The sequence below is a fragment of the Protopterus annectens genome, chromosome 6.part0 (genome assembly GCF_019279795.1).
Source record: "Protopterus annectens isolate FY-2018-M chromosome 6.part0, PAN1.0, whole genome shotgun sequence".
Lineage (NCBI taxonomy): Eukaryota > Metazoa > Chordata > Ceratodontiformes > Protopteridae > Protopterus > Protopterus annectens.
In genome coordinates this window covers 194,800,310-194,822,756 of record NC_056737.1, presented here as the reverse complement: position 1 = coordinate 194,822,756, position 22,447 = coordinate 194,800,310, and the positions used below count along the sequence as shown (strand labels likewise).

The 22,447-nt window shown below is 36.0% G+C and overlaps 1 protein-coding gene across 1 annotated transcript in view; it reads left to right on the top strand.

The window, feature by feature from the left end:
• ERG28 (ergosterol biosynthesis 28 homolog) overlaps positions 1-22,447 on the top strand; it is a 108,000-nt gene that overhangs the window by 59,214 nt on the left and 26,339 nt on the right. The window contains exon 3 of the mRNA XM_044073486.1: positions 20,485-20,575. Within this exon, the coding sequence (XP_043929421.1) occupies positions 20,485-20,575 (91 nt within the window). The remainder of the gene's footprint in view (positions 1-20,484; positions 20,576-22,447) is intronic.

Sequence of the window (22,447 nt, the reverse complement as noted above, 5' to 3'; positions counted from 1 at the left end):
ATTCCATATGTAAATGCCCCTGTTGGGAAAAGTGCTGCAAGATTGTTTTGCTTGCCCTAACATAAGAAGAATATTGTTTTTGTAACTACTGAGCTTTTTTTGAGCAACCCAGTTGAGCAGACCCATTTCATAAAGGGTTTTGAAAGTAATAACTCTTACATCTCCATTGTAAAAACCTGTTCCAAGGACACACAACCTCAAAGTAAGTTAAATAATTTCTGCCTCTGAACCTGTTCACTGAAGCACTGGAAAGAACAGTGGTCATACAACCAGAGAACCTTATGGAAGGATAGTGAGGTAGAGGTATACCTTTCAATTCTTCTCCTTTACCCTTCATTGTGGATGCACAGCTTAGATGATTTACTGTGTTTACAGAGCCTGAAGCTGTGCCATTGGTGATGCCAGTAGGAAGTTTATGCACCACGTGGGAAGGCCATTATTAACATCAGCTGCAGTGGCACCACAGCTTCAAGTACTGTGTTCTGCTTTGAAGAGAAGTACCTTCCATTCAGAACTGGAAAGAGAGAGATTTCAGGATGCAAAGGAAGGAAGCCACAACCAGTTGGCTTGGCCACCCAGTGTGGAGATGTGTACAGATTTTGTGAACAGAACCGTGGCTGTGGGATTGGATTATTGTTTCCTCAGTATCTGTCCAAAACTGATGGTAGAAATTATACTAAAACCCAGGGATTGCTGACTGTGATGGCTGTTTAGGAGTCAACTAAAAAATTAACAGTATCAACAACTAATTTGATTATATCTTGGAAGTAGGAGCAAACTGTATGTCCCTTCTCATTTACTGTTCATTTGAAATGTCATGGTTTTCCTATGAGAGTTCATGGAATTGCTAATTGATTCAGTCCTGAGTCACCCAAATGTAATTATTTTTTGGTGAATTTGACATGTGGGTTTATGATTTATGGCTGTGGTTAAATAATTCCTGTCAATTAATTATAGGATTATGTTTGTTCATTTCATTATGTCTATAACTCATGAAAAGATATTTGCTTGATTTTTTGCCTAGCTATATGTGGTTATTCAAGTTGGAGGAATCATTTTCCTAGACAGACCTCAATATGGACCTTCTTCTGGTTAGATCATCTGACCTATAAGCTGATCTGATTAATCCTAGCCTGCCTGTTGCCCTTGACCAGCTTCCTGTGGAGTACAGCGCTGACGATCTTGAGAAGCTGGTGCTGGTCCATCACTGAGGTTGTTGATCATGTTGATAGAGAGGGAAAGGTATTCTTAAGGACTTGCTCAAACATGATGAACACTGTTTTGTTTTCCAGTCAAACATCTTCCATAAGATGGCAATGTTCCTTACTCAGGGAGATGCCCACTACCTCTTATAGACCAGCAAAGTTGTTGTGTGGTGTTGATAGGCCATGCACTCCAGCTTGCCTTATAAACTGGAAAGCTGTTTCTGTCCCTGAGTGTGAGGGTGATGATATCTTTTTTTTAATTGAACACAGTTGGATAAGGCATGAAGCTGTATAGAGTGGCCTTCACTAGGGGTAGCAATCATTCATGGAATTTGTTGGACTTTTAGTATCCAGACTATTCTGAGGTTGTGAGTCTGATCTCAGGGTTTTGGCTTGTTGTATTTGGACTAGATATCGTCCCAATTAGGTTGATTTTATCTTGATGTTTTCAGTCCCGTTATTTGTCAGATTGTAATTTCATCCCTGAGGCCTCATGCTTTTTTCCAAAAGTGTATAAAGAGGCTTTCCTCCCTTATTTCTTCAAGAAAACATTTTGTATGCAGGGCCAGGAAATTTTCCACAGTCTCTCTAACCTATCATTTACTAGTAAGGTTATTGGTAAAGTAGTATACATACAAGATGACTTTTCCTTTACAGATCATGGTCTCTTTACAAGTGTGGATTCAGGGGTCACCACAGTACTGAGACTGCTATTACTAGGGTGGTTATTGACTTCCTTGTGGAAAGGGATTAGTGTAGTTATCTTAGATCCCTTTGGATTTCTTGGTCACATTTGATGTCATGGATCCTGAGATCTTGACTGAGTGCATTCCCACATTCCCACAGTGGTCTTTTAGCCACTGTCCTTGAGTGACTCAGTTCTTATATTTTGCTGTATACTTGGAGGGTATTCTGTAGCAGGATTTCTGCCCAGAGCCTCTTGTGTGGGCCTGCGGGGGATCTTTTCTGAGACCACATTTGTTTCTGGTCAGTGTTCTTCCACCTGGCGAAGTCAGTCAAAGAGATGCCTAGGTTATCTGTGCTGTCTGGTTACCTTACAGTTCCCCAGTTTTAATAGGACGTTTCAACCCATCAGTTTCATTTCAACTACTCTTTTCTTCACAGTTGTGTGCTCATGGAATCAGTGTATTTAAATAAGGGGAGGAGTGGGAGGGGTGAAGCCCCACTGCATGAGGAGTGCAGTGCAGGGGGGGGGGGCTTGCCTCCATATAAAATTGCTTTTTAAAGTGGATTTGATGAATTGAAGGTGAGAGTGTTTTTTTAAATCCACTTAAAACTTCAGCTATTTGAAATTTGGGGAATCTTAGGAGAACCCTTCCTCTTGCAAAACTTTGTGTGTGTGTGTGTGTGTGTGTGTGTGTGTGTGTGTGTGTGTGTGTGTGTGTGTGTGTGTGTGTACATGTTTGTTTGTATATATATATATATATATATAGATATATATAGATATATATATAGAGATATATATATATATATATATATATATATGTATATGTATGTATAATGTATTTACACACACATATGTATAGAATTACAAGCTTGACAATTAGGACATCTTGAAGAGAAAGTAGTGTCCAGAAAAGTTTATTAGACAAAACGGACTCCACAGAAAATAAACGCTCTTTTGAAACAATTGCGTTTTCGTCCAACATAAACCAGGACTTCATCAGATTCAAACCACAAAAAAAACAATCAACAGTATAAATACTCATAAAAATTTAAAAACAACCTATCCACTGAGATGTGTTTCAATTGACAAATCAAAAACCAATGCATCTCATGAATCTTGAATTAAAACATACGCCTATCTTTCTTGTTAAATAAAAATATCCTTTACCTTCCAATGTGTGTGGTGTGGTGTATCATAATGTTAAACCATAATAATAATTGGATATAATTTTAATACTGTTAAAACCCTATTATGAAATAAAATATATGTATATGTCTCTCTATATAAATGAATAAATAATTAAAACTAAATATAATCCAAGGTATGTGTCCCATTAAAACTTTTAGTCTGATCTAAACTAATGCTGCCATCCAATGGTTAAGTCCAGTACTACACTATATTAAATATCAGCATCTCTCAATTTTAACACTGGTGTTAGTGATATGTGGTCATTTAAACCAGGTTTTCTCGTGGCATCTAACCTTATTTGCCACCATAATTCTTTATAGGCTAACCATTCTTCCCATAAACCTCCCCTCAATTGTTTACTAACCCGCTCAAGGACGAAAAATCCAAATTTGGCCTCTGGGCATTCTTTTGTATGCCTATAAAGTGCATTAGTGTCTTTACATTTCTGTATTTCATAATTATGTTCATATATTCTTCTTCTCAGGGCACGTTCCGTTTTACCTATATAAAATGAACTGCGTGTTTTACATTGCGCCAAATAGATGACTCCCTTAGTCTCACAAGTGTAGAATTTTGTATTTGTTATAGTTATGTGTCTATTAACTACACTTATTTCATTCATATTTAACATGAATTCACATTGGTTACAGTGGCCGCACCTAAAACTTCCCATCCTAGACTGCCTATTTATTGTGCCTCTTGTATTACCACTGACTTTATTAATTATGTTATTCGAGTTTGATTCCAATATATTTTTCATACTCCTTGCATTTTTGTAAACCAATTTTGGGGTAATATTCTTAATATTTTCCGTATCTACAAACATTGAAAATTTTTCCCATTCATTTCTAAATATTTCCCCAAATTTTATGTTGGTCATATTATATTCCAGAACTAATGCTTGTTCATAATTATTAATGTCCCTTACTGCAAATGGTGTACCATTGGCACAATAATCTGTTTTTCTCCCTTTAATGGGTTGAAATTTATTGTCTCTACCCTTATCAACTTCTTTCCTTATTGTTTGGACAAATAATAAAGGATATCCTTTTTCTATAAACATTTTTTCAAGAAGTTCACATTCCAAATGGTAGTCCTCATTTGAACTAGTCATACGACTACCCCTCACAAATTGTCCTTTGACAATGTTCTTTTTACAATGTGAGGGGTGTGCGCTAGTATAATGGAGATACGAATTACAAAATGTTTTTTTCCTATATATCCTGGACTCAAAATCTTTTGTCTTTTTGTATATTTCTATGTCCAGGTATTGAAGTTTTTCCTTAGATGCAGTGTAAGTAAATTTTAGGAAACTTGTTGTATTATTAATATAGGTGAAAAACTCATCAAACTTATTCATATCACCTATCCAAAAAATAACCATGTCATCTAGGAAGCGTCTATACAGTAACCAATTATTCTGATATTCAGAATTTAAAATATAGTCCTCTTCCCATTTAGCTAGAACTATATTGGCGTATGTTAGTGCACACGCAGCCCCCATAGATATACCCTGCACCTGCTGATAGTATTCGTCATTAAACATGAAATAATTGTATTTTAATACCATATCAATTAAATTCATGATAGCACTTTTATCTGACAAAGTTAATTTTGTGTCACTATATATTTTGTCCTCAAACATAAGCAAACCCTCGTTATGCGGAATGCATGTGAATAAGTCTATCACGTCGATGGTGATAAAAATAAGGTTATCATCAAATAATTCAGTAGTTATAGTCCTCAATAAATCCCAAGAATCCTTTAATATGTACGAATTTTCTGTACAAATGTGTTTCATTTTGTTATCCACAAATTTTGCTAGTGGAAGTGTTTTAGAACCAGCTGCTGAGACAATAGGTCTAAGCGGTGGATCTTCTACATTTTTGTGGATCTTGGGTATTCCAAAAATGATGGGAGTTTTAGGTTTGGTCACTTTTAAAAATTCGTAAGTTTTCCTATCTATAATTTCTTCTAGTAGCATATCATAAAGTTGTTTGTCTATCTTATAGTATGCTACATTCTTCTCATTTATGGAGACAGTTGAGTATCTATTGGTGTCTCTTAACATGCAGTTCATTTTTCCTTCGTATAAAATATTATCCATGAAAACTGCACCCCCTCCCTTGTCAGGCTTCATTATTCTTATGTCGTTGTTTAATCTAAGTTCATTTAATACCCCACTTTCTTCTTTTGAAAGGTTAAATTCATTTGCCCTTATCCCGTATATTTGTCGAATTTGCTGTTCTAACATAACTTCAAAGTTTTTAACTTGTGGGTATAAGGGAGGGTTAAAAATGCTTTTACGAATCAAGGAATCACCCTGAGAAGAAGTGACAAAATTTGTATGTTGTGCAAAATACATTTCTAAATTAATTTTTCTGATAAACAACTTCATGTCAATAATAGTACTGACTAAATCGCCCTTTATTGCAGGAATATATTTAAATCCTTTACTTAATAGGTGGAAATGGGTTATATTTGGTGTTACATTGCTGAAATTATATATAGAGAAATTGTTAAATGTATACTGGACTCCATTGGTGACAACAATATCACTATTTGACTTTGTATTGGGGTTTGGGTGTGTTAATAATAACGCCTCCCTTTGCCCCTTCCCCCCCCCCTCCTTTGAAAATTTTGAAATTTATCATGATAATTCCCGTTGCCTTTATGTGTTTCCCTATCTAATGGTGGGAATTCATTCTCATAATTTTCATACCCGATCGTGTTATGAGCCATATTATCACCATCAACAGGTCTTTCTTCTTGATAGATATCATGAGAAAACCTTCCACTTTTGATTGGGGGTGGTTTGGGGTAATGGATATTGTTTTGATATTCTACTATGTCCCTCTTTAGTTTACCTACTTTGCGGTCAACTATTTCTTTACATTTCAAATCTATATCACTTTTAACCTTATAATATTTATCCCTTTCTTCCTTAATTTCAAAAATAAGGTCTTCCTTAGTTGCAAAATCCAAAATATCTATCTCCTTTTTCAAATTCTCCTGTACATGTTTATTTTCAATCATGATCAATTTCAAGACTTCTATACCACAATGATTAAAAACATGAATCAATTCCTTGTGGAAATCAGACCCTATTTCCACATTGTTAGGGAATTTCCAAACCCTGAGTCCCTTAGGGACAATATTTCTTTTGACACACTCTGTCAAATATTCATTCTTAATTGTCAGGGTTTTAAATTTTAACATTAATTTAGATAACCTATCCACCTTAGCGGAATAAGTTAAATCAACACCACACACTGTTGTATTTACTCTTTCAAAGTCAATGTTAAAAGGTACAAACAGCCAGTCTTTAGTGTCTTTCTTTCTCTGCGTACTATTGGAAAAAGCATTAATGCCATTAAAAGTACCTTCTTTTGCCTTACATTCGGAAGGCCTGTCATGTGTACCAGAAAGCCCTGGTAATGTTTCATTTTGTTTAGCTCCATTTGCATTTTCGTTTTGCCTAAAAACACCGGGTGTGATTCCTGGATTGAACGAATCATCGTACGGTTCATCCGCTCCAAGCCCGCGTTCAATGCTGCCACTCCAGTTGCGTTTTCGCTTTGGTTTAGCTCCTTCAAACCCTTCGGTTCTGTCCAAACCAGTCTTCCTGTTCACACGTGAACAGTCGCAAAGTAAGTGACATAGTGGGGTGAGTAAATCGATCAGCTGCGTAAGCTGTCCTATCAGCCTACGCGATTCACCCGTGTCCTCTTTTGGAACAGTTCCTTCCATCTCCTCTAAACTGCAACTACAAAAAGGTGTATCGCCAACGGCACAAACCACTAGTAAAAGTAAACTCCAAGGAAATGAAAGTAGTGTCCAAAGTACAAGGAAGTTTATTAGACAAAACGGACTCCACAGAAAATAAACGCTCTTTTGAAACAATCGCGTTTTCGTCCAACATAAACCAGGACTTCATCAGATTCAAACCACAAAAAAAACAATCAACAGTATAAATACTCATAAAAATTTAAAAACAACCTATCCACTGAGATGTGTTTCAATTGACAAATCAAAAACCAATGCATCTCATGAATCTTGAATTAAAACATACGCCTATCTTTCTTGTTAAATAAAAATATCCTTTACCTTCCAATGTGTGTGGTGTGGTGTATCATAATGTTAAACCATAATAATAATTGGATATATAGAATACTATCAGCAGGTGCAGGGTATATCTATGGGGGCTGCGTGTGCACCAACATACGCCAATATAGTTCTAGCTAAATGGGAAGAGGACTATATTTTAAATTCTGAATATCAGAATAATTGGTTACTATATAGACGCTTCCTAGATGACATAGTTATTTTTTGGTTAGGTGATATGAATAAGTTTGATGAGTTTTTCACCTATATTAATAATACAACAAGTTTCCTAAAATTTACTTACACTGCATCTAAGGAAAAACTTCAATACCTGGACATAGAAATATACAAAAAGACAAAAGATTTTGAGTCCAGGATATATAGGAAAAAAACATTTTGTAATTATCTCCATTATACTAAGCGACCCCTCACATTGTAAAAAGAACATTGTCAAAGGACAATTTGTGAGGGGTAGTCGTATGACTAGTTCAAATGAGGACTACCATTTGGAATGTGAACTTCTTGAAAAAATGTTTATAGAAAAAGGATATCCTTTATTATTTGTCCAAACAATAAGGAAAGAAGTTGATAAGGGTAGAGACAATAAATTTCAACCCATTAAAGGGAGAAAAACAGGTTATTGTGCCAATGGTACGCCATTTGCAGTAAGGGACATTAATAATTATGAACAAGCATTAGTTCTGGAATATAATATGACCAACATAAAATTTGGGGAAATATTTAGAAATGAATGGGAAAAATTTTCAATGTTTGTAGAAAAGGGAAATATTAAGAATATTACCCCAAAATTGGTTTACAAAAATGCAAGGAGTATGAAAAATGTATTGGAATCAAACTCGAATAACATAATTAATAAAGTCAGTGGTAATACAAGAGGCACAATAAATAGGCAGTCTAGGATGGGAAGTTTTAGGTGCGGCCACTGTAACCAATGTGAATTCATGTTAAATATGAATGAAATAAGTGTAGTTAATAGACACATAACTATAACAAATACAAAATTCTACACTTGTGAGACTAGGTGAGTCATCTATTTGGCGCAATGTAAAACATGCAGTTCATTTTATATAGGTAAAACGGAACGTGCCCTGAGAAGAAGAATATATGAACATAATTATGAAATACAGAAATGTAAAGACACTAATGCACTTTATAGGCATACAAAAGAATGCCCAGAGGCCAAATTTGGATTTTTCGTCCTTGAGCAGGTTAGTAAACAATTGGGGGGAGGTTTATGGGAAGAATGGTTAGCCTATAAAGAATTATAGTGGCAAATAAGGTTAGATGCCACGAGAAAACCTGGTTTTAATGACCACATATCACTAACACCAGTGTTAAAATTGAGAGCTGCTGATATTTAATATAGTGTAGTACTGGACTTAACCATTGGATGGCAGCATTAGTTTAGATCAGACTAAAAGTTTTAATGGGACACATACCTTGGATTATATTTAGTTTTAATTATTTATTCATTTATATAGAGAGACATATACATATATTTTATTTCATAATAGGGTTTTAACAGTATTAAAATTATATATATCCAATTATTATTATGGTTTAACATTATGATACACCACACCACACACATTGGAAGGTAAAGGATATTTTTATTTAACAAGAAAGATAGGCGTATGTTTTAATTCAAGATTCATGAGATGCATTGGTTTTTGATTTGTCAATTGAAACACATCTCAGTGGATAGGTTGTTTTTAAATTTCTATGAGTATTTATACTGTTGATTGTTTTTTTTGTGGTTTGAATCTGATGAAGTCCTGGTTTATGTTGGACTATTGTTTCAAAAGAGCGTTTGTTTTCTGTGGAGTCCATTTTGTCTAATAAACTTCCTTGTACTTTGGACACTACTTTCGTTTCCTTGGAGTTTACTTTTACTAGTGGTTTGTGCCGTTGGCGATACACCTTTTTGTAGTTACATCTTGAAGAGAGAAAATACTGAATGTCTGAACTCTTCTTCCCTTCAAGACCCATGTTATTGCTTAATTTCTACGTCTGGAGTTGTACAGAGTTTTGGGATTTGATATGTTTGTGTAATTGTTGGTTTTTAGATTTTCTGAGCTTTGTGTTATTGCTCTATTTAGTGTTCACAGTGTTGAGCTTTTCATGGTAAACATATATATGCATGCATACACACACTTGTTTGCGTTTGTATACGTGCATATCAGTTCTTGATTCATCTAAGGAAGTCTGTTGCCATCTGTGAATGATGAATACTTGGCTGTAATGAGGCACTTGCCATTCATGCAGGCCTGAGAGCCTCCACAGCTGCTGGCTAGCAGATATTTGTATGTATACCTTGATAAACATCTGATCAGATGTGTATATTACATAGCACTTTAATGAAATAGCAAAAGAAAAAAAAACATGAAAGAGAACTGAGGACTGAGAGAAATGAAAAACATAGGCAAACAAAGATGACAAAAATGAAACCGAGAAGGCCGACAGGCAGCAAGTACTCAAGGATTCCCCTGTTGAAGGAAAGGAAGGAAAAACAGAGGGACAGCGCATGAGCGTTAACCTGTCCTCATCAGCTCTAACTTTCATAGGTAAATAGTCTTGTACTAGGCTAATTGCCCTTGTGGGCCATTTTAAGCCTAGCCAGTTACCCCATTTGAGAATTAAACCATGCACCTTGTGTCTGTAAGATAAACACCTAACCATTATGCCAGTCCTCCAACCAAGATTACTGCAAGGAGCTAATGTGGAAATAGAACCAAAGAAAAGTGTGGTACCTGTCGAGCTACCAAACTTCATCCTCTTGCTCAAAGTCATTGTATAAGAACTGTACATAATTTCATGGTTCCAATTTTTGGAATGTTTTGAAGCCTGTTGTGTGGGCTCCATTATGGTATAATAAGTCTGGCTGCTTCTCTGCAATCTCTGATCCATATATGGTTAAGTGTTGGATAACAAATGTTTAGGGTCTAAGAGTAATCTCAAATTCTACATTTTATAAGTCCAGTCTTGGGTTGTTTTCCTTTTTATCCAGGGACTCCCCCATTATCAATGCTAACAGCCCATCAGTACGTTGGCACAGTGTCAGCATTAAGATTACTGCTTAGAATTCATTAAAAATCTAATGATATGGGGCAAAGTGGATAAAATGCAAAATTTTCCCCAGAGGCTGGATAAATTCCTTAATGATATATACTGACTGTCTGAACTCTTCTAGTCTGAGCTTAATAAGGTGTATACATTATAAGTGCAAATGAACAGTAGATTATTACTTTGAAACCCCAACAGATTAGCCTACATACTTTTACCAGATATGCAGAAAGAGATGGACCCCTCCCTTCATATATTTATGGATCTCAGACACTGACAAAAATCACAATCTGGTAAAAACAACAAAGGTGAGCAAGCTTTTGGAACTACCTCCTTTATTGGTAAGTGCTTTCGTTGGCAATAAATAAGCCAACTTCTTCAGACCAATGAAACAAATACAAAATAACCTTCCATGTAAACAGGGATTGCTTTTTATACATAATGCAAATTCAATCAAGCAATTAATTAATTAAATATTTAAAAACAATTAATTATTTAAATTCCAAAATACAAATACCTATGTATCTGCCGAACCAAATATTTTTTATGTTGCATTAGGTTTAACTACATCCTTAAAATCTACAGCATTAAACCTTCCACTAACCTAGTCCATGTCCTCATTGAAAATTACAACCACACGAAACTTGTGGCCATAATATACACACTTTAACATTAAAATAAAATTAATAAAAAAGCTTTTAAAATCATTATTGGAAAATTATATATACATAAATTTATTTACACACTCTCAATATTTTTAAATGTTTATCTAGCTAGTGCTTTTATTTTGAGTAAACATTTTATAGACACGTACTCGTTTAACCCAGGCATAATATAAGCCATAGTACGAATCTGCCACGCCAGCTCTGCTTCTTCCAGTCTAAGTTGCCATGGGCCTCCCCTAATATTTTGATCTAGCTTTTGCAAAACAATAAAACTGAATTTGTGATCTGGGTATTCTGTAACATGTCTTGCTAGGGCATTTGTACTAATCTGCCTACCAATGCTATATTGATGCTCATATATTCTTTGCTTGAGCTTACATTCGGTTTTACCAATGTAATAAACTTCGCACTGGTTGCAGACAGACCCATATACTACCCCTTGGGAATCACAAGTATGTTTACCCCAAATATAATAGGGCTTGTTTCTGATATTAATCCTTTTGGTAACCTTAATGTGTTTACATTGGGCGCACCTTCCACATTTAAACATACCAGTTTGGCCTCTTGCTACTCTTTTAGGTCTCTCTACTAGATTTTTCAAGTTACGGCCTCTTCTGTATGTTATAGTTAGTGTTGGGCCTAACTTCTTAACTACTTCATTGTCTTGTTGGATTATAGCCCAATTTTTACACATAATCTCCCTAATGCTTCCTGCATCTATGGAATATGTTGTTAAAAACTTGCAACATTCCAGTCCTTTTCATTACTCCAAGAACTATTACCCATGTTGCCACTTACAGGGGTTGTATAAATTTGTTTATCTTGTATCAGAGGCTGAAAATGCCCTATTATTCTTTTATTGATCTCAGAGACCTTACTGTAATAGTACATGATGTGAGAACAGTAGGGCCATAGAATTACTTAATATCTTCCAAACATTTCTTCATGTCTTGATGTGAAAAGGGACAGTATAGCAACAACTCACAGCTGGGTATGGGTAATGCTGGAGTTAACCACGGTTGGTGTGGTTTGGTCATGAGGGCAAAGCATTACCCACACCCAGCCGTGGGTTATTGCTATTACACAATGGTGTTAGTTTTGTGTTGTGTTATGTTTGTGTTGTTGTTATTTAGCTTTTTGTTTGCATTAAGTCTGTATTCTTCCACTTTTTATGAGATAAAGTAGTCCAATACTTTTTATTATTTGTTTATTTCTTTTCTGTACTCTTTTTTTTTCTGCAGATGTTATGGGTATGTGGTTAATTTATTTATAAAGCTTTACATTTGGGGTTTGAAAAAAATGTAAGTGGCTATTTTTTTTCATATGGCTGTTCCCTTGACTAATATGTATCCTGCAGCAGTTGGCCCACTGGCGTGGATTGTACTTGTACACATTGAGATCTGTGTTGCTCAGCTGCTGGAGTCAACTTAAGGTGGACATGTAAGACACTGAACCTGTTAAATGGTGTGGGGAAAATAGTTGCGTGCTGCTGTGTAGTTTGTCAGTTGGACAGCATAGACTTAAAACTCCTAAAAAATGCAGTTGTCAACCTGTGTTGCTTACAAAGTTTTTGCGAGAATACGTAAGTTCCACTCTTTCTTCCATCTGCATGTTGTCTGCCAGCCTATGTTTTTCATTACCACTTGTGTCCCCATGTGAATTTCAGTTATACACATTACTCACATCTGTGCTGTTAAGCTCTTGCACCGTACTTCTGTTGGACATTTAAGAAAGTGAGGGTGTTTATTTTTGGGGCAAAAACTGATTCTGTGCTGACGTCTCATTGCCAGTCGCATGGCAGAAAGTTAACTGACGGGGGAAAATGCTTTGTGTGCCACTGTCTCGTTTGTCAGTTGGACAGCATTATGTAATAAACTGAACTATTTCCATTTAAATTCACACTGATGAAAGACAGTTCAGTGACACGCACCTTCCAAGTAACTTGTGCAAATATATTTCGGCAGGAGAAGGGCTTGGAAATATATTAGCTGCCAGACTTTTTTTAGTTTGCTATGTTGGATTTACAATGTGCATGCTGGTTTTATTAGCCAATCAGCATGCACATTTCTCAGCTTTGATGAGTTTCCATTGTATAACATCAGATATATAATATTTTTCTATGTATTCACACTCTCGGAATGCAAACAGGTAACCATAAAATTTAAGTACACAATGAGATGGAATACCAAGGAACAACAAATGAATGTGCATTGTTATATCTGAAAATCAAAGCACAAAGAGTTTAGTAAATAAACATTTGGATTAGTGTATTAAAATTACATGCTAGCAGATATTGTGGTAACTCTAGCAGTAGCAGAATATTTGCACCGGCAGGACTTAAGATGCAGAAATCTCTTTTAGTTTATATCAATATGAACTAAGGACACAAAGGTAATATTTCGTCCTTGACTGAGTCATAACCGCTAAGGAATATGCAGGGTGCATTGGTCTCCCCAAGAATTGGTATAATGCCTCCTCAGAGATTCATTCTTTGGTATGTTAGGAAGAATAATTAATAGGAAGAAACACTTTCTCTAGATGGGAAAAAAATATATATAAAGGGCAAAGTATTAAAAGATGAAGGCAGTAGAGTGTTTGTGGAAAATGATTATTCACTGTACACCAGGCAGAAGAAGAACAAATGTATTCCACTAATCAGGGAACGTTGAGGAGCAGGTGGGAGATTCAAGCTGCTGTATCCAGCTATCTTCAGAATATTTTTTTTCTTGAAGGATCAAAGTCATTCTTTGATGCAGATCAGGCTAAGGAGGAAATGCAAACGTTTGTCCAACAAAAAGTGAACAATCAAGCAGAAGCAGAAGGGCTTCTCATTCTTCTGGTAATAAAGCACATGCAGAGAATTTGCCAGTGAAACCTTTTTCACTGTTCCAAAGGAAAATGCTGGAGAGACAATGAAAGCACAGGAGATGACCAGAAGAATTAAAAGCACTGTGGAGCTGAACTGGAATCTGGAGATGGGAGATGAAGATGAACATAAAAAAAACCCAGCAACAATGAAAATAGTGAATGAATGTGAGAATGCAACGCATCAGTCACATCTGTGAAATACGGCTGTATAAGAATAAGCAGAAAGAGTGGACTTTTTGTTCACTTTGTTAAAATTGTCTGGAACTGAAATCTCTTGCCTCGCTTCATGCCATTAATGTTTGGAAGGACTCTGAGGGACGGGAGCAGGAAGGAAAACTAATTAAGTAAAACATTTTTTTAACTGTATTGCTATGAAACTTTTCACAATAAAAACTGCATGTTTTATAGTAAAGTATTTTTAGTTCTTCAGTGTGGTAGTTATTAAATTAAACAGATTCTTTTTTCTTCTTCTTCTCCTTCCTTTTTTTTTTTTGCTGTTGACAAATATGGGCATTGCAGTGCAAAGAGAGACAAAAAGCAAGAAAAAAGCATGTTTCATTTAATAGGCTGTAATCTTAATCTGTTGAGGTGGGTGTAAAAGTGCACAGATCATATACAATTCTTCTTAATCCAGACATTCACTATGCAGACGTAAGGCCCTTGGGTTAGTCTAATAACAAATTTTAACTGGAAACCATTAAATACAAGATCACTGGATAGAAATAAAAGTTTTGCGTTAGCAATAAATGCTTCAGCTTGTCTTTTAGGCTGCAAGAGAGGATTTAATTTATCTGTTTTCTCTTAATTTTCCATGGAGACAAACTGATAATAGGGCAATAAAGGAATACTTGTTTCTTCACAGCTAAAATTTAATGATTTCTGAAAGAATGCAAGTAGTTTTCATATCTGATGGAGGGATAAAGATTATAAAAAGAACAGACCCCAATGATTGTAAGTAGAAGCACTGGTAATAACATGTTTTAGCATGTATAACCTCAATTGTAGATTAACTAGGGCCTGTTTTAGCAGCTGTCTATTTGGCACAAATGTTCCTATAAGAAGGGTTATTTGAAGATGTACATAGTTATGTGTGTTTGTATTAAGTTAATGGGTTATGTGGGGGTTTGGGGTGGTTTCTTGTTTTTTTATTAGAACAAAACGTCTTGTAAAATGTGACTTGGGTTCCAATGTTGTTGATAAGAAAAAATGTATAAAAGATTAACCTACCAAACCTTAATGGGTGCATGTATCACAAAACCTGGAATTCAACATGTAAAAAAGCTATATATATAACAGGTGGGAATAATGACTTCTTACCATAATGGTGACTCTTTCCACATTATCTTGAAATGCTAATGGTCTCACATTTATAGACAAAAAGGAAAAATGCTTAATTATATTAAGAAATGCAGAGTGCAAATATCAATGCTACAAGAGACACCTCTGGAAAGAACTGAATGTGTACATTTGATAAAGATAGAATTTCAAGGTGGATATTCTGAAGGATATCAGGGGCACAGTTAAAGAGGTATACTTATGTTAATTATTGCCAGAGGAACTCAAGTAGTGATAGAAGAGGGGAAAAGATAATAATGGTAGATTTGTAGTAGTAATGGGCTACTGGCAAAGGATGAGGATTACACTGGCATGTATTTATGTTTCATATTAAACTCCTATTTTGGAGCTAAAAAACATATTGGAAGAAATAATCATCTTTCAACAGGAAATATTACTTATAGGTGGGGACTGGAATTTGATTTGCAAAAATGAGGATGTATCTTGGGCCTAGAGGGGAAAATATAACAAAAGAGAGTGGATTTTTGAATACATTTAAGAAAATATTTGGTATGAAAGATGCAAATTCAGTAGCAAGAACTCTGAGAATTTATTTCTGAATGTACAAAAACTGGACTATACTTGATAGAAATTATGTTGGATAGGAATGCATCCATTTAGTTGAGAGACATCCAATAACTATTTCAGATCAGGCACCAGTAAGTACTAAGATAAAATTGCAGGGTAATGAAATACAAATGAAACACTGGCACTTCCTCGCCTACCTGTTAAAAAGACAATAATTTAAGGAACGGGCAGTAGAAATTATTCGGGAGTTATTAGGGGAGATAGAAAGTATTCCAGAATTTACAACTAGGGAGTGGGATAAAGTGAAAGTGGACTTTAAAAATTGGGCATAAGTAAAAGACAAAGAGATCTGGTTAAGAAGTAATAAGGATTATATGAAGGGGATGACAAGGCTTAAAGTATTACAAAATAAGGGGAATCTCATAGAACAAGAGGAGGCACAATTGCAGAGTGCTAGAGACAAAATAAGAGAGCACCTGGATAATCTGCATGAGTTTAGAAAGATTTCTGTCAAGCAACTGTTTTTGATAATAATTCCAGAGCACAAAAACTTTTGGCACAGCGACTTCGGCAACAGAAAGTAGAAAGAATTGTTGCCGAACTTAGGGAGCCTATAACAAGAAAAATAACCAGAGATCCTGTAGAGGTATTAAAGATATTTCAGAACTTGTATGAAAATTTGTATAAATCAGAGAAGTCGAGAAAAAGTATTTATGGAAGACTTAAATATGCCAAGGTTAGAGGTAGATGAGTCTCAACAACTAACAGCTAAGATAGGAGGAGATGAGATGAAAATGATGTGTAAACAATCTACAGGAAAGTCTCCAGGAACATATACTATTCTGATGGAAGTTTGGAAGTTAGGAGGTAAGAAATTGTTAAAAATCTGGAAGGTTTTGTTTAACAGTTTTTAAAAGGAGGGTGGCACCCACATTCCGGAAATAAGTAATGGCTGTAATACCTTGAGACAGTAAAGACCCATCTGATCCAGCTTCATATAGGCCCATTTTAATTTTAAACCATGATTATAAAGAGTTTGTGTCCACAATGGCTAAAAGAATGGCAAAGGTGATGCTAAAACTGATAGATATGGACCAGTGTGTTTTGTGGAAGGGAGGCAAACATTTGACAACACTAATAGAAGAATTATGATCCAGAGGGAAGCAGAATATAAGAAAATATCACTGTTGATGGTAGGTCTTGATGCAGAGAAAGCATTTGACAGACTGTGATTTTATGAGTAGGGCAATGGAAAAATTTGATTTCCTGATACAATAATAAGGTTAATTAGAAGGATATATGAGGGATCAGAGACAAAAATCAAACTGTGAGGGTTCCTCTCTGATAAGTTGTGTTTGGGCATAGGAACCAGGCAGGGCTGTCTTCTTTCCCCTTTGTTATTTGCATTATATTTAGAACCACTGGCAAAGAAAATAAGGGACTCAGAAACTCAAGGATATAATTGGTATGGTGTTCAAGGAAAGTTGGAATTATTTGTAGATGAATTTTGTACCTGATGGAATCGGAAAAGGACATCTCAGAGTCATGGAATATTCTAAGTATGTTTGGATTTTTGGGGGGATATAAAATTTATGAAGATAGAAAAACAACAAATTGCTCTAGCAATACCCATATTTATGGGCACACGATAAAGTACGTGTTTAAGAGTATGGATTAAAAAGGTTCCAGTTGTGACAGCTAAGGATATGTGGGAAGAGACTAAACAAAAGATAATACAAAAACTGTGAAACTGGAAGTTATTGGCTATGGATATGAATAACAAGATACAAGCAGTAAACATTGTTTTAGTCCCTTTAGTTTTATATACAGGTCAGGCATATTTTATCATCCAGAGGAGAAGTTGTGAACAGTAATAGAGTTAAAGGATTGTATGTAGGAAGGGAATAAAGCAAGAGTTAAGTGGGATAAGTTGATCCTCCCAGAACAACAAGGAAATTTAGGATTACCTGATTTGAAGGGATATCTTAGAGCTACACAGTTAAGGCTCTTACATGATAGCTACAATTCATAGTGGAAAGGAATGATGACAAAGCAGGATAGTAATTCAAGAAATAAGGAAAGAATGGGAATTTGGACACGGATCGTATAGAATATTATATTCATAAGTAACATACAGTAGGATAGGGGAATACTAAATGAAAGACTAATTCTGGTTGAGTTTTTAAATGAGTCTAGAAGAGAAGCTGCTGTTAAAAAATGGATAATTAGTAGGGCATAAAAATATTGCACAGTAACTATAGGAATCAATCAGAAGAGGTAAGCAAAGATTGGGAAGAGAGATTAGACATGCAGTTCAGAAAGAAGCAACGGTAGGACATATGTATGGCTGCCAAATGTGCAACAAATTCTAGAAGCTTTAGGATTTTTGCCCGGAAGTATTTGAATAGATACTTTTATAACCCAAGCAGACTCCAAAGATTTTTTTTCCACAGGTAGATGGCAGATGGAGGTGTGATGGGGAAGAAAGAGGTAACTGGAAGCATATGTTTTGGGAGTATAGTGAGTTGGCAAACTTTAAAAAATTCCTACAGCGTACTCTGTTAGGAATACTGGGTGAGCAGATGAATGTAACTACGGAAATGATTTTTTGAAACTGGGATATAGTATCTAAATTGCCTAGACACAGTAAGGCCTTGATAAGTTTAATTCTTGTGGCTGCCAAGAAAGCAGTTACTAGAAAATGGAAATCCAAACCAACTATACTTAAAGTAGTGAATAATGTAACAGAGATAAAAGAACAGGAAGTGGCATCTTTGAAAAGAGTAAGAATAGTTTGCATAGAAAAGAATGGAACTTGTGGGAGCAATATATGCAGAAAATGTTTTGAAGCGGAATTAGGTGTAAGAGAAAGCATGGATTGAATAATTTATGTAATGTTGCCTAAAATATACATCACATATATTTTTATATATCCTATAATGTTTGCAAATGTGAACTTGTTAATATGGTTTGAATCGTTTTATACAAATGTAAGTTTGCCTATGTTACAGGTGATAATTCAATAAAGGTGTTTTAAAGCAAAAGGTTAATGGCCTTTAGTTCCAGTAGTTTATCTTGAAAGGAAAGTCTGGGATTAGAAAAAAAAATAGATGTAAAGATTCAGCTATATTAATCCTGTATCCCAAACAAATGAGGATATATAAAGCAGCTTTATTATAACCCTTAACAATAATAAACTGAATCATCTTTTTAAGAAATAAGAGGAAAATGTGCACATTAACAGCTGCTATTTACAGGTAATACTAAGGTCAACAAAAATGGTGTAACCACCAACACAAATAGAGTACTGGAAAGAGGACAGACCTTATGATGCTTGTGGTTGTCAAGAGGGGAATAAGGAAACTAAAGAATTAATTTAAGGTCAAGATAGGTGTGGTCCACACGTACAAGTTCTATGTGCTGTGCCATGGTCCACGTGTACAAGTTCTGTGGGTTGTGGTGTGGTCCACGTGTACACATTCTGTACAATTCTGTGTTCTGTGCCATGGTTCATGTGTACAAGTTATGTGTGCTGTTCCATGGTCCACTGGTATAAGCTCTATATGCTGTACCATGGTCCATGGGTAGAAGTTTTGTGTGCTGTGCTGTGATCCACGTGTACAGGTTCTATGTGCTGTGCCATGGTCTGTGTGTGCAGTTGTGTGCTATGCCATGGTCCACTTGTTCAAGTTCTCTATGGTATCTCTGCATGACATTTCGTAACAAAGAAAACATCTAAGTTAAATATGATAATTAAAGACTTTTGTTGCATCTTATGCATTGTTAAATAGGTACTTGGCTAACTGCCCTAGTGGGTCTTTTTAAACCCAGCCAGTTTCCCTTTCAAAGATGAGACCCAAACCCTGACCCCTGTTTAAACATCTTAACCATTATGCTAACCACTAACCCTATTATGCCAGCCTTTTCTGGGGTGTCACAGTATATCTCCATAATGACTTAGCTTGTTCTATTTAGATGTTTCTGCAGCTGGAGTTGTCAAAAGTTATTATACTTTCAGGGCTTTTTTTACTACTTTGCAGCTGACCATCAATTGCTTTTAGTAGACCTGTCCTTGATTTCTTGTACCAGAGACATAGTTTTACCCCTGTGACCTTATCTGACTTTTTTCCAGGATTAAAGAGGAAATTGAGGTGTCCCAATCCAGTGTCTTCCCTGTAGTCATACAGATTTTTTGTTTTTGTTTTTAGATTTATATCATCCTACCCATGCCTAATGTGCACAACTCTTGATAAAGTTGGTATAACTGCCACTTAGCTACATTAACCAGAATAGAGAGAGGAGGCCCCTAATGTCTTCCTAAACTCCTTATATGTTAGCTGTTATAAGACACTGCAGACAGTATTGTCAAACTGGACATCTTATTTTAAATTTTTTTTCTTTAGTCAGATGTTCACCGTCCTTTTGGGATAGGTCACCTCTTTTCTTAGATCACAAACACAATCAGGTACAGCCAAGACACTTAATAGTCATGTAGTAGTGAATAAAATTGATTGCTAAAAACTTTAAAACAGAAATATTTTTATTTGTAGTAGGAGTAGTAGTAGTGTTTCCATTTCTAAGCTTCTGCCTAGAAGGCCTTTCTGTACTGACTTTGTGCACTCAAGAAATGAAAATATACTAGTCAGCATACCTGTTGTATAGCAGTGTTGTTTGTGTCTCAAGTTGTAGGAAATGTGTTTAGTACTTCTGTTGCATAGTTGTGTGTGGGTGACAGTGTTCCGAAGGATATGAAGTTGATGATAAGAGGGATATCGGATACTGATTCTGGCACATTTTCATCTTTCTTTCATTCCCTTAGTGAATGAGCTGCAGGCGCGAACATTTGGAATCTGGACTCTGCTTTCATCCGGCATTCGCTGTGTTTGTGCAATTGACATACATAACAGAACGTGAGTAATGGCCTGTTTTGACTGGGGTGGGAGTAGAGCAGTTTTCCTTTAACCAGTAAACCTGTAAAATGTATTAAAACAAACTTCTATGATGTTGCTTCCATTTTTAAAATGGTGGCAAACATCTTCATTAAATAGTTTCAGGGGGATCCAAATTGTATTTTTGTGTTTGTGATTACCTCATAGCCAATATTTAGCAGTACTTTTATTTTGTCCCTTGTTCTAACATATACTGTCTCTACAGCCTCATAACTATCACCTGCCTCCTGTTGTAGCATTACTATGACATATGATGGACTAAAGGAAGCTTGAGAGTTTAACATTTGTATCCAAACACATAATACATTGCAGCTGCTGTTGCTGCAGTTGCAGAACATTGTCCATCTGTAGTATCTTAATTACAAATGTAGGTTAAGATCAAGGAAGGACTGAGGGAGTGAAGAGTCTAAGCTGCTCAGTTTCTTTCAGCAGAACATAGCATTTTTCCATTGTTGCTAAACCTTATAATGGTGCCTGTGACTTTTTCAGGCCTGCAGCATTTAATTTCCCACCATGACACCTTTGCTTTCAGACAGACCTTTCAACTGTCCTTATTTTGGAAGACTGCTGTTATTTTTAGGCCTGAGTTACCTCTGTACAAGATGTCCATATTTTCAAGTTTGCTTTATTCCTTCACCGAATTTTCTAAATTCTCATCACATGGAATTTTTAAAGCTGTCCGGTACACACAGAACCACACTACAAGACAAACATACTAGTGGCAACAGTAAGTTAAAGAAACAGGACACACATCTTATACCTACCCTTATGTGAAGCAAAGATAAATGACATTGTCTGGTAAGATTTTGCAGTGCAGTTTATTTCAGTCTAAAGATTTTATACTGTCTCTTGAAAATGTGTTTATATTTTTCCATCATTTTTGTCGTACTCTGTTTTTTAATCATGTCTTTGAGTAGTAATAAGAAGTTATGTACTCACCATAGCGTTCCATCTGAGTAGGTAAACTTCATTTGTCAGCAACCTATGGGAATCGGATCCGACCTTGGATCCGAGCCGGCAGTTTTCAACAGCTTTAGATCTGAGTTCCAAGCCCCTCCCCCTACCCATAATCCCCTGCCAACCCTGACTGACCTCAGATCAAGTTTGCCCAAAAGCAGATACTGCTTGAAGACTAATACTCTCAAGATAAAGTAGATAACACCCATGGACCTGAGTATGAAAACATTCGTAAGTGAGGGGGCAGGAGGGAGGGACGGTTGCTGACAAATGAAGTTTACCTACTCAGATGGAATGCTATGGTGAGTACATAACTTCTTAATCTGAAGTAGTTAACTTCATTTGTGCAGCAACCTATGGGACAGAGTCCCCAGCTACCTGAACCTTGGGCGGCCTTCATGGAAGGATGTTTCGGAGCACTGCAGAGCCAAAGGATGCTCTCCCTCTGGAAATAATGTCCAATTTATAGTGATTGATAAAGGTATGAGATGAGGCCCAAGTGGCTGCCAAACAAATATCATCCAAAGAGACTCTAGCTCTAAAAGCCACAGAGGTAGACATAGACCGAGTAGAGTGGGCATGGACTCCCTGAGGTGCGGGCCTGCCAGAACTTTCATATGCTAGAAGGATACACTGCGAAATCCATCTAGACAGTATGACTTTAGACACAGATTTACCCAAGTTAAATTTGGCAAAGGAGACGAACAACTGGTCAGATTGCTTATGACCAGATGTCCTGTGGATGTAGAAGCGAAGTTGTCTATGCACATCCAGTGAGTGTAATTTGTATTCCCCTTTGTTTTAGTAATTAGGGAAGAAGACTGGTAGGTTGATGGACTGGTTAATATTCGATTCAGAGGCAATCTTGGGAAGAAA